This window comes from Chaetodon auriga, chromosome 17 (genome assembly GCF_051107435.1).
Source record: "Chaetodon auriga isolate fChaAug3 chromosome 17, fChaAug3.hap1, whole genome shotgun sequence".
In the NCBI taxonomy this organism is placed as follows: domain Eukaryota; kingdom Metazoa; phylum Chordata; class Actinopteri; order Chaetodontiformes; family Chaetodontidae; genus Chaetodon; species Chaetodon auriga.
The window spans coordinates 11,963,662-11,976,646 of record NC_135090.1 but is presented as its reverse complement, the minus strand read 5'-3'; the positions used below and the strand labels follow the sequence as shown (position 1 = coordinate 11,976,646).

Below are 12,985 nucleotides of genomic sequence, written 5' to 3'. Positions count from 1 at the left end.
GTGCGCAGTGTCAGTCAGTATTAGCTTAATATCTGCTCGCTCCACGCTGCTGTCCTCCTCAGGCTCTCTGGGACTTACAGTATGCTGGCACACTACAGTGAGCACACACACAAATGTTCTCAAGTACTCCATATTACAACAGGGCATCTGTTCAAACAGCATTTAGGATCTTTTCAATGTTCAAATCAAGCGTTAAAAATGAGAACAATTTATTAGTATGTTGTGTACAAATACACACAATATCCACCTCTAATAAGGTGTTGGTAAAAACAGCAAAATATACTTGAATAATTCAGGTTTCTACTTCAAATGTTCAGTATTTCTTAGCTTCACTGTAGATTTCTAATGTGCATACTATCAATACGCTCAATCATCAAAGAAAGAGCAAAGGTTCGCAAGATTTCAGAGCACATTAAACCATTTCTGCACTGCCTGGAGCGAATCCTTCAAAGCGTTTTACAGTTTTTAAATTGTATTATTAATAAACTAATACATTTAAATCTGTGGCTACTTAAATAATGTAAAAAGGTAATAATATATTACCACATGTGAAAAATGGTAAAAGCTGCAACCAGAACACAAGTCTCTTAATCTCTAGGTTCTGTGTGACCAGTGCAAACCTCAGATCTTTCTCTTATGTGAGGGAAATTTAATATATATTGTTTTAATGTTCAGATTTTTAGACTAATCAGTTATTTGATTAAGTACAAAAAAATTAATTGGGACTGATTTGGTTGAAGTGGGGGATGTCTGGCCTCCAGGCTGCATGTGGCCCTCGAGACTGTTTGTTCCGGCCCACGAGGCAATTCATAGATACAAAAAAAAAAAGCAGCTGACAAATGCAATTTTCTAGCAATTGCTTTTTGTACTTAATTTTCAAAGGCTAAGAAGCTAAAACCTCATTCAGAAGGACAGCTTGTGAAGGAGCGCCTTGTTGCCGCTGCAGAGCTGCTAGCAGCAGACAAAGTAAAACTGTCAGTTTGCCTTGAAGAGCCATCGCAGAGCAGATTACTGGTACGGTACGAGATGTTGAAAAAACACCGAAGGACACCTCAAGAAATTTGAATTTTCCCATTTTGAGGAGACATGCGGTGAAGTTTGCATCTCTGGCTGAGAGCAGCTCTTTTCCAAACTGACTCTTCTCTTGCTAAAACTCTGTTTCACTCAAGACTGGCTGACCCATACCTGGAAAACTAGCTATGAGTACTATCATCATCATCATCACTACCATCTGACATCTTGGCCAAGAGAAGCAGTTCCAGCCATCACATTAGAGGTTACTGTGATATATGTGTTCAATAACACAGAATGGCCCTCGAAGGATGTTATAAAAATGGAAGTGGTCCTTGATAGGCGTAAGGTTTCCCACCCGTGGTTTAAAGTTTAAATTGACAAATGAACTTCTAAATAAATTGAGATTGTGCTTCCCCAGTTTTCCCTTCAACAACTCCCTTCTCCTCTCCTCTTCCCAAGACCTCCACCTGCACCTTTTATCTTCTTATCTCTGAGGTCTAAACACATGCTTTTCCCTTCATTTTCATCATCCTGGAGTTACACCACCTCCATCATCCTATCTACTCTTGCCCTACCCCATCACACTTACCTTTATGAACACCCACCATATCCCCGTCTGCCTTACTATCAGCTCCACTCCACTGCACCACTGTAGTGCTGTGCAAGTTTCACACCTGGTACATGAGTGGTCTTCACTTCATGCATTATCATGAATGTGAAAAACAAAGCTTTAATCAACAGTATATAATAAAACATAATACATTTCATCAAATCTGATCTTTAGTGAGTCTATATCCCCCATCAGCTCCGAGCTCCTGTTATCTCTCCTTTCTAACTGGGATGATAACAAGCACACGTAATCTCTCTTTCTGAGGTCACTGAGTTACACAACAAGCACACTCCACCAGCTTCGACTGATGCCTGATTGCAGCATTGTCTGAACTTTCACTATAGTATGTCTTTTTCCACTTCTTAAACATTTTAATTTTGCTATTATACAGCCATTATACATGCACTAAAATTAACCCAAAGAGGACATTGAAAAAAATCAATTAGTTAATTTTATATCAGGCTTCTTATACATTTCGTCTCGGTCTGATTCAGCTAGCACATTCATCTGCAGCTGTAACACAACCGAGTTGCTACAGACTATATTTATTTATCTAATATATTTTATGAATCTTTTAATATCTTTATTCGGATTTCATTTGGTTATTATGAATTTTGACATTTTCCTCCTACCTCTGGTGTTTCCTTATTGCAGACTCATGAAAAGTTATGATAACATTTCCTGTTTTTATTGAGTCCGTGTTTATAATATAGTCATTTAATGTTTGTACATGGACTGGGGTGGTGTATGGAGGGTCAGGGTGGGAATATTCTACATTGCAACATATCAAAGGTGCTATACAAATCAAGGCTGATTGACTGATTGACAGATAAGGGTTTGCTGTATTGTATGGCTGTGTTGAATTCTTTCACTGCCCGAAAGAGGCCACACAAATCAGTCAATGCACGTTTAAAGAAGCCAAACTTTGTCTGCAACATAAATTTAAAATAGATTTCGTTTTATACTGCCTCACAGCATACTGCACTTAAAAAGTTACCAAATCATAATCCATTGAACATCAACAGACCATCACAGCTTGTTGTTAAATGCTCCTGCTTGTTTCCCAAACTTATTTTCTACCTGCAAACCTCAGCAGCCCCTCCACCTTGTCCTCCTCCGGTTCTCTATTGCATTTCTGACAATAACAATAAAACGCTTATTGCAGTTGTCTGCACTTGTACCAATTCCCTAGTGTTCCAACTCAAATGCTGGACTCTTTTGCCTATGGGGCACTGAAGATATTTGGAGAGATACAAGCATCGCAGTGTGTTTTATGCACACACACACACACACACACACACACGTACCTAAACACAGTCTTAAAGTCAGCATGGCAGAAATCAGAACTAGGCCCATGAATGCCCAACACAAACAGATACAAGGATACACACATATACGGAGCCGTCAACAAATGAGCACACACACTTGCATGAATAGTAACAAGTATGCATGTTGCCACACAAACACACCCACACACAATTTCACATATGCAGAGTTGTACCCACGTAAACAAACAAAAAAATACACACACACAAATATGCATCCATGCGCACGCACGCTCACACACAGACATACACACTCTCTTTGGGTCTCAAGACAGCGTGAGCAGCTGAAACCCACTCCCCATTGCATGACTCAGACAGCCATATGCTGCTGCAGGGCCTATTGTACAGAGGAGATGCAGAGGGAGGAGGAAGAGGTGGGGGTTGACGGTGGAAGACAAGAGAGGAGGAGGCACAGCGCAAGTTTTCACAGTTACAACAAAAGACAGGGAGGAGGAGTGAGAGGGGGAACGAACAGGAGAGAAAGCAAAGAAGGACAAGGAGGAGGAGGCAACAGATAGGAGGAACAAGAGAAAGATGACAGGCAGAGATAAGAGAATTGGAGAAAAGCGGAGGAAGGGGGGAGGAGGGGGCGATGTGGCTTTGAGAAGTAAAGACGAAAGAGGGACCTAAAGATGTTTTACAGTTCAGACTGCAGCAGCCCTGCTGATAAGGGGTCGTTAAACACAAAAACTCCATCCCTAAATCAACACGTAAACGCTCAAAGACCTCCGGGCAAACCCACAAGCGCATGTACTCCGTAGTTCAATATTTCATTCAGCCACTGAGAAGGGCAATCGTGGCTCCTGTTGTCACGGTGACTCATAGCTTGTACAATCATTAGCCCATCCGTGAGTCACACAAACACACACACACACACACACACACACACAGAACAGGCCATTTTACACACTGTATGTGTAATCAAACAACGTAATAGTAAACATGTCATCCCCCCACACGAGGTAGTCATTGTTTGCCCTAATTATTTCATTAGCATGTTATCAACTGTTGGTCAGACCCTGATGACTGCTGACACACAGCGCTGGTCTCTTATCTGTGGATTCATGTTTGAGCCATGTGCCGCCACACAAACACTAAGCCAAGGATCGGGCAATCAGCAGAATGATTTAATGCTAGAAACTGCATTAGTTTAATCAAAAGCCACACCAGTCCACCATTCAGACCATGATTTACAGCAACCACATTCTGTAAATCACTGAAATTTGTTGTGATGTACTAAATCCAGAATCAAATTATTGACTCTAATGTAGGAACAGCTGTAAGCACTTCTAATTACAGTAAGTTATTATCTGCCGAGTTTTGCACCAGCTTGCAAAACGATCCTTAACCAGAAAACAGCTAAAAAGCTCTTATTTTAAAATGGGGCGAGCTATACTGCACATACCTGAGGGATCGTTTCTGCCCTGATCGTGACCAAGAAAGATCGGCAGACGTCAGAAAAATGAAATTCTACACACCTGAATCTGTGAAAATAGCTGCAGTAACATAGCTCTTTTCATGTCAGTCACAAATATGGTTTAAGATTTAAGATTTGGTCTCCATCATCACACTCAATGTCTTTAAAGCTGTGTCAAACCTGTTAAACATCTTTAATTAAGACGCTTCTTTTGGGTAATTAGTGTAATTGTTAGGAACAATTCAAAGCTGTATCATACCCTGATCACATCCGCCCACCCCCTCCAGACACCCCCCCCCCTTAGGATTGAGGATTACTGCTCAATAGTGTGTTGTATAAATCTGCAAAACAAAACATTTGCTAGCTTTTCTGCTATCATCTTCACTTGAACAGACAGTAACGGATGCTGATACTAAGATAAGTCTTTTTGTGCTCAGACACCTACCTGGTCTATCTCCATGAGCTTGGGGAAGGCCTTTGGCCACTCAATGGCCACCTTGACGATATCTGCCGGAGGCGGCATGGCTGAGGGGAGGTGGGTGGTTGGTGTGGGTCTCGCTGCCTCACACCTCTGTCACTACTACTGGAGGTAGCTCATCCAACCCTGCAGGACAAGAGTGACGGGGAGGAGAGGATGGAGGGTGAGAGGGGAGGGAAAACAGAGGTGGATGGGAATAAAAAGAGAGGAAAAATGGGGCACGTTAGTCAAGAACAAGGTCTAGTTACTTGAGAGGATGTTTGCTTGCGTTAGCTTCCTCTGACTTCAAAGAATATTACATATGACTAAGGAGAAAAGGACAGCAAGGGCAGTGCTGAAAAATACATAAGACATGGATTCAAGTGCAGCACTGATAATTTCATGTTTGCAGTAGAAGCTACTGAACAGCTCAAACCAATAATTCACTTTCCTACAACATAAGGTTTAAATGAGTCAACTGACCTACTTGCATCAGTTAACTGTTATTTGTACAGACACGCACAAAGTATACACACTGGCCCCTTATATTATCATACCCCAAAACCATGTGAGGTCAGGTTTCCCAGCTGCAATGCATGAGGGTCCATCTTCAGTGCTACTGTAGCATATAAACCACATTCAGATGCTATCACTAGTCATTAGCCCACAGCTAGAACAAGCTCCCCTGTTTGTGTCATGGTTGACCTTAAAAACTAAGCACTTCATGCAAATTCCTGCAGATACCAATGCTTAAAATCACATTCACATACACGGTTCAACTTCTAACACCCACTTGAACAAACTAAAGCAGACAAACCATTGTTTTCATTTGTCCTATGAGATTTTTTTCCAGTGGTAGCCTAATTTAATTTGCAGCTGTTGACACAGAACATACGGACGTGCCGGTGGGGCAGATACACTGAAGAGCTTAATTCAAATCGAAGTTGAACTGCTAATGGGGTCACAGCAGTGAATCGAAAAGTTACGTTTTTAAAGACCCACTTTGTTTCAGTGGGCCCTCGTCTCATGTTCGCTCATTTAAACGCTGCAGAGGGACACAAAAAACCTCAAGCAGCAGCTTGCAATGACTTCCAGAGTGAAGTCTGTGACTCCTTTCAGACATTTTCACACTGATGAAAGTGCAAGAGTTCCTGCAAAGCAGCTCCGTCTCTCTTTCACTGAAGTGAGGGCAGTGATGTAGCAGCACTTTGGCCACAATAGCCAGCAAGCATGCAGGACTTCTTTTGCCAAATTCCACAAGCTTAAAGGGGTATTCCTCCAATTTTACAAGCAAAGGTCAGATTTCTCATCATGTGGAGCACAAACACAGCCTCTGAAAACATTTGTGCTATGTCAACTCAGCTGATATTAGCTTATCACAGATGCATCCTATTGCAGAAATGTTGGGCAATATGTCGCAAAATATTGCAGTAAAGAAATGCCATAAATGTGCTTGAAATATTTTAGAAACAGTGCCTCCATTACATAGTTTGTCCACCAGAGAGTGCTGATAAGCATACTTTTCAACTGTTCGCTCTGTACCTTTGTTGGTCAGATGTTTTAAAGCCAAATTTCAGGGATTCTTACCAAAAATCTTATTATTGTATGTTATGTTTATGTGTGTATGGGTGTGTATTTGCAGATGTGTCAACGGATGTTTTTAAATTCTCAAATATCAATATTGGTATCGACCTAAAAAATCAGGTGTCGGTCAGGCTGCAGTTTGGAATTGTTAAAATAAAAGTCTTTTTTTATAAACTGTGTGTGGAGTTTGAAAGGCAGGAAGGGTGTCTTTTTTTTTTTTTGTTCTGTCTTGCAAGTCCCCCAACTTTATGACGCAATACCAAATCTGTCTTTTAAAAGAAGGGGTGAAATCAGGGGGAAAGATGCTAGGGAAAGTCAAACTTAGAGGCGAAGGCAATGCGCAGAGAGAGGACAAGAAGGGACAGAGTGAAAAAGTGAGATAAGAGCATTTGTTTGATGTTCAGTCTCCAGTGAGCCACAGAAGTGAAGTACTAACAGACACCAGCAATGAAAACTGTCACGTTCTCTGTCTTTCACTGGTCAAAAATGCAATTAAAATACACAGACTGAAGCTGTAACTGTCACCATGTGCACGCTGGTTCAAATGCAACAAACACACCGGCACTCACTTCTCTTTCACGCGAACACACACTCAAATATTGAACATATAATCCTGGTGTGGCTCCTCCCTGGCTTCAGTCCCTGTGCAGAGGACTCCAGTGAGGCCAAAAAAAAAATCCATGATATGTGACAGAGGAACAGGCAGCCGGATTGACCTGAAACCCTGTGGCTTTCTAAAATAAGCCAGTTAGGAGCCCCATGGTGGAAAAACAGCCAAATCACAGTCACTCCGAACCACACAGGGGGAGCGGGGTAAATCCACTTATGTATGCTTGCAGGGGGTCTAATGAAACCCACCACTGCACAGTTATCAAGTAGAAAATGTACCATAGATATCTCCAAAACCGACTGAGGAAGGCATCAATAATTTACCTTCGTTGCCTGTCTGGAAAGCTTGGATCATCCTAGTTCCTAGTGGAGAAGCCTGTTTACATATTTAATCTCAATTCATAATGCATAAAGGCGGGCTCTGATTAATTCCTGGGAGAAAACTATTGAGCAGAAAAGTGTGAGTGTTGATATATACAGCCTGTGTGCACGAACACAGGCAGAATAGTGAGTGATGAAATGTGCATTTCTGTGTGGATGTCTGGAGCCTCTGTTACTGTACGCTACTGTGTCAGTATGCATGGGTGTGTTTGACGAGCATGTATTAATTTAAAGATAGTTTACATAATAAGACTGGCCTGGCGTTGCGTGTGAGTCACCCCATAATGATCCACATAGCCTTTATTCAAGGGCCCGTTGCCATGGCAGCCGCTGCATCAATAGCTCGAGATGTGGATGCATCTTTCTTTCCGAAGCGCGTGTCATACTCAAGTCACGTTTGTCACAACTCCCCAAAATATGACTCACTCCACCCCTCTGCTTTGAATTTCACCACTGAATTAACAACGAGCATGTTCATTGAAGATTAGAGTGGTTTCGTAACATATGTTAAACACTTTCGGAGACACTTTGCCTTACAGCTGTGTATCTCTCCGCTCCCCATCCCCTCTGTCCCCCCTCCTCTGTAACCTTATGCAGAGAAAATGTCCATTCTTGGACAAACAAGGTGGCGAATGAGATGCAGAGGGAGAAAACACTGAGATGGATATGTAAACATCTGGATAAGCACAAACAATAGGCTAATTGCTGAAAATGTATAATTCAAAGAACATCAGCAGCACCATCCTGTTTATTCTATGTTTGAATGAAAAATGTGTCTCGCAAAGACGAGCCCTGCTGTACATACATGCACAGAATGTGTGACTCTGTGCACAGATTATCATCTTTCTCCACAGTGACTGACGACAGACAGGTAGTCAATGTGAGCTATACAGCTGCCACTCTTGACACCAAATGTCACAGTATTTAGCCATGCTAGAGCTGCATGAGTCTAGGGCAGGGCTGGCCAAAGTACAGCCCACGAGCTAAAGTTGGCCCGCCATAACGTTTGATTTGGCCTGCCAGCTGTTTCTTGGGAAAAACAAAAGTACTTTAAATCGCTTTTATGCGGTTTTCATTTTGTGTTTGGTGAAACTGTTCTTTAAAGATGCAAGATGTGCACAGAAGTCAGTCAGTTAAGGGAACAATAACGTTAATACCCAGACTATGGGTCATTTGTTAGCTTATCACAGCACGTTGTGTATATGTTGGTGGATGAGTGATGTTAAAGTGCTGTACAGAAATAGCAGAGATGTTTGAGGCAGTTTTGAAACAGCATCGCCATGACCCAACAGATTTTTCACCTGTAAGATGTCCTGCTCAGTATGTGCGCTGGTCACAGTTCTTTAAACACATTCAAGGGATCCTCATCAAAAATATATATTTGGGTTATGTTAACATAAAAAAATATAATATGGGAGACAAATATATTGTTATTGAATATTTCAACTTCCTAAATATTAGTCTGAGCCTCTGTAGTCCATTATTAGTTAGGTCTATTGTAAACATCCAAATTTACATTGTGACTTCAGTCTGGTTCAGACTTCCTGTGCTTAATGCATCTGTGCAGTGAGTGATTATCACACACTTTGGTTTCACTTCCAAATAAAGTGGCCGAAGTAATCTGGCTAAACTCTGACTGTCTAACAGCTTCTTTTTCCTGCCCAGTCAGACTTTGTTGCGGTGATGTTGCTGTGTTCCCACACTTCAGCAATTAGCTCGGCCATTCCTGTCAGCTATGACAGTACTGCGCTCACCAAAGTTCCAAAAATAAAGACCCAAGATGTAATAAACGGTATTTATACTTAAAAATGGAGAGTGGAAAGTCTGAAGTCAAAACACAAGTCTGTCCCTCTGACTGAGGATTCAGCTTTGGTTTTCCAGTAAACACCAGTGTGTGTGTGTGTGTGTGTGTGTGTGTGTGTGCGTGCGTGTGTTTCTGCTTGTGTGTTCCGAGCACCTTGTCATCATCTTCCGAGAACTACAGATGACTCAGAGATGGACGGCCTTGAGGCTTATTGATTGGAGACACACACACACACACCAGGACACACACCTAGCTCATTGCTGACAGGCACAGTAAATCCCTTGAAAATGGGCTCAAATGTAATTGAGAGACACAGCGGTTCAACACACCAGCACACCATGAGCAGGGCTACAAACGGTCCAGCTCATTTGATCAACATGTTTTCTTGCAATCGACACACACCGCTCCGGGGGAACATCTTCTGAGAAACACCTGATTTTTCTCAGGTGTGTGTGTTTTTCTCCATATATTCTCTACAAGTCATCATGAGTGTTTACGATAGCCTGGAGGGCTCTGTATCAAATCCCCAATCTGTCGCTCTGGCATCTCGTAGCAACCTCCTCACAGTGTAAATGAGACCTTGTTATCGAGCTGGCTGCTGTCAAAGCTCATCACGTCAGAGCAGGTGATTTGCTGTGAACCTGGTTTTGCTGAGCGTGAGTGCGTGTGTGTTTATTTTTCGCTTTGCCAGAGGGTCAAACAAACTAACGGGACATGTTTTTTATTTGGAGAAGAGCGCTCTCAGATTTTCAGGGTCTGACCCCGCTTCTTTCCTTTCTCTCCTCTGTTCCCCCGCTCCTTCATTTTGTCCACCGCATCCGACGGTTTCGTGCTTTCATCAATCTCTTCTCCATTTCCCGGCAAGTCTGCCTCAACTCAGAACATATTACTTGGCAGAATTTGACCAAAAAGAACATAAATCAAGCAATGAAAAACATTTAACAGACTCTCCCTTTTCATTCGTTTGACACACATTTATAATCCTTCCATTGGTTTAATTGCACTAATGTACTGTATGCAATAAAATGCTGCCAAAACCATCAAACCACAAGTCTAACTGGGCTCCACTCCAGCAAGGTATTGTAATATATGAATGTGTATTTGTGCAGTTAATCTGTCTTAAAACACTCGCCCACCTGCTGTAACCAGACAGGCATGTGCCTCCGGGTTACAGTGGCTAAAATTCCTCAGGATTAGCTCCAAAAGAGCGGGGGAAAATAAAACTAAATCTCGTGTTACCCTCAGAAACCTGTGATATGATATGCTGCCAGAGGTCGAAATTAAACAAAACCATCAATAAAGAGGGGAGAGAGGGTAAGAGGAGAGGAAACAGAGGAGGAGAGAAGGCCTGTGATTTGTCGGGCAGCAGAGGAGTGCTGGGTTTCACCTCAATAATTCACGATGTGTAATGTGAGGGGGGTCACACCGTCTGTAGCAGGAGGAGGGAGGGAAGGAGAAAGAGAGGAGATGGAAGCGATGGAGGTGAGAAATGCGAGTGAACATGAGCGGAGGCACAGGGGGAGGAAGGGAGTGAGAGGTAATAGAGATTAAAGGAAGACAGGCTCAGACAGTAAACATGAAATAATGACATTAGAAGTAAATCAAGATAAAGAGTATAAAGTCATATTATGTTGGAATATACAACAGAGGATGAGAAAAGACGTAAGGAGAGAGGAGGAGGAAGGCAAAACGGAGCAAGTGAAGAACTAGAATTACTGCCTCGTGGTTGTTTTTTGCCTCCACCGACCAATCAAGTAGCAGTTTACATCCATGTCTGTCCAGACTCACATAATATACTGTATGTAGTGAAGACTTTGAAGGAATTTAATTAAAGGTCAAGTAAAAGTATATTTTTGGAGTGCAGAGTACAGAGGACTGATAGAGAGCGTCATCACATGGTGCCACGACAATCATCTGAAGCTCAGCATGAGCAGAAACAATGAGCCTGTGGTGGACTACAATGCTTCAAATATAGATATTGCTGCAAAGAAACTACAAACTGTAAAATGTGGATGCTTCACACACATCTTCAAGCACAGAAGATCTACACAACCAGCACAGTTTCAAGGTGGACACCCAAGATGATTGTCACCAATCCAGCATCTGACCCAATGTGAAATATGGTGACAATCTCCCCTTCAGTTCCTGGGTGAAGGTGTTGAAAAATGGCCAGAAAAATGTCATCACTTGTACAAGATAAGATAATAAAAGAGCAAAAGTTACAGAACTGAGAGGAGGGAATGAGAGAAAAGAGAGAAAGAGGGTTCGAGAAGCCAAATTTAACCCTTCCCAACATGTACCTGGAAGTGGACTTAAGAACAAATTGTCCACAATAGAGAAGCAAAAAGCAGGATGCAAAAATACAATGAACTGATCTACTGCTGGAAGTGCAGGTGATTTCAGCTCTAGCTCTGTTGAAGAATCCAACATCACCACTTTCAACCTGCATGTAACACGAAGAATTTTAATTAAGACATCCAAGAGTAAAGTGAAAAAATGAGGATGCCTATTTGCTGTATTTAAGGAATTTTAACACTTTGAAGTAAGTTTTAATTAAAACTCCATCAGGAGTCGCTCACAGAGAGAGAGAGAGAGGAGACAAGTAAGAGTGAGACCGGGGGCATGAATATCAAGGGGAACATGATATAAGTAAAGTAAACCATTTCCTGCCAGCTCCTCCTGGGACCTTTTACAATGAAGCCTGGTGGTGTGAGAGAACATGAGGCAGCAGTTTTCAGACAATGTCAGTGTGACCAACCAGCAGTTCGCCCCGATGAACCTCCGACTTTAAAAGCACAGAAAAGCCTCTGTTAACACATTCACTAAATTATCACCCTTCTTCCCCCTCAAACTATGTCAAGATTTGAATTCTAGGTGATTTGAATATGACCCCAGTCTTTTTACATTTAATTGACACTTCATTTGGAGCAGCCTGAGCAGCCTGACGCATGCTAAACAGCACACTTCAGACCTCCTATGCGCTCCCCCTCAGCAGTTTTGACACATGACATACATATATATGTGTCAGCCCACAAATTGATTCCATTGATGCCTCTCTCCACCTACATCAACTTTACTACACGCCGACTCACTGGATGTAGATCGTGAGCACAAGCCTGCCATTGGTCGCCTATTTCAGGCAGTCAATGGCAGGCCCTTCCGCTATTTGTGTGTTACTGTTTTCAAAATCCCTGTTGCTATGGGTAACGCCAACAACAACCTCTAAGCAAGCAACCCACACGCTGATCTATGCTGAAAATGGCACATTACCCAAACCCTAACTCGGTCACCAATGGCACGAATGGAAACAAACTAGCAGCTGTTACCTTTCTCTTGCCGGGAGTTTTCCCAGACTTTTATGCATCTCTCATCACCTTGTTAATGAATCTTCTCGGGATGTGATGTCCCAGTCAAGTTTTTTTTGGTTGCAGCTACTAAATCTAACACATTTTATTTTTCATGAGCTCCTACAACCTTCTCTTAGTTCAAACACTGAAGGGTGTATCTGCCTTTTTTAAATGAGCCCTTTTTGGGAACTAGAACAAATACAGAAATAATTGGCACCAACTATCTGTGATCAAAAAGTTAGAATACTTTTCTAGCATTATTTGTTGCTCAAAACTATGAACTCCTCTAGCTCTACCCTTCAAAACTGGTCATTAATCTCCAGCAAGTCTTCCTCATGAAATTTACAGACGCGAGGTCAAACATCTCTCCCACTGACAAGATTCTATTTTTTGACTTTTCAAAAAAAACGACCAGAAATTTGGTGCAACCTCAGCCT

At 42.1% G+C, this 12,985-nt stretch overlaps 1 protein-coding gene across 9 annotated transcripts in view; it reads right to left on the bottom strand.

Moving 5' to 3' along the window:
• The window catches only part of elmo1 (engulfment and cell motility 1 (ced-12 homolog, C. elegans)), a 103,299-nt gene that overhangs the window by 64,134 nt on the left and 26,180 nt on the right, over positions 1-12,985 (bottom strand). For all 9 annotated transcript variants that reach the window (XM_076754524.1, XM_076754522.1, XM_076754527.1 and 6 more), the window contains exon 2: positions 4,812-4,970. In XM_076754524.1, coding sequence (XP_076610639.1) covers positions 4,812-4,889 — 78 coding nt within the window. In that variant the 5' untranslated portion in view covers positions 4,890-4,970. The remainder of the gene's footprint in view (positions 1-4,811; positions 4,971-12,985) is intronic.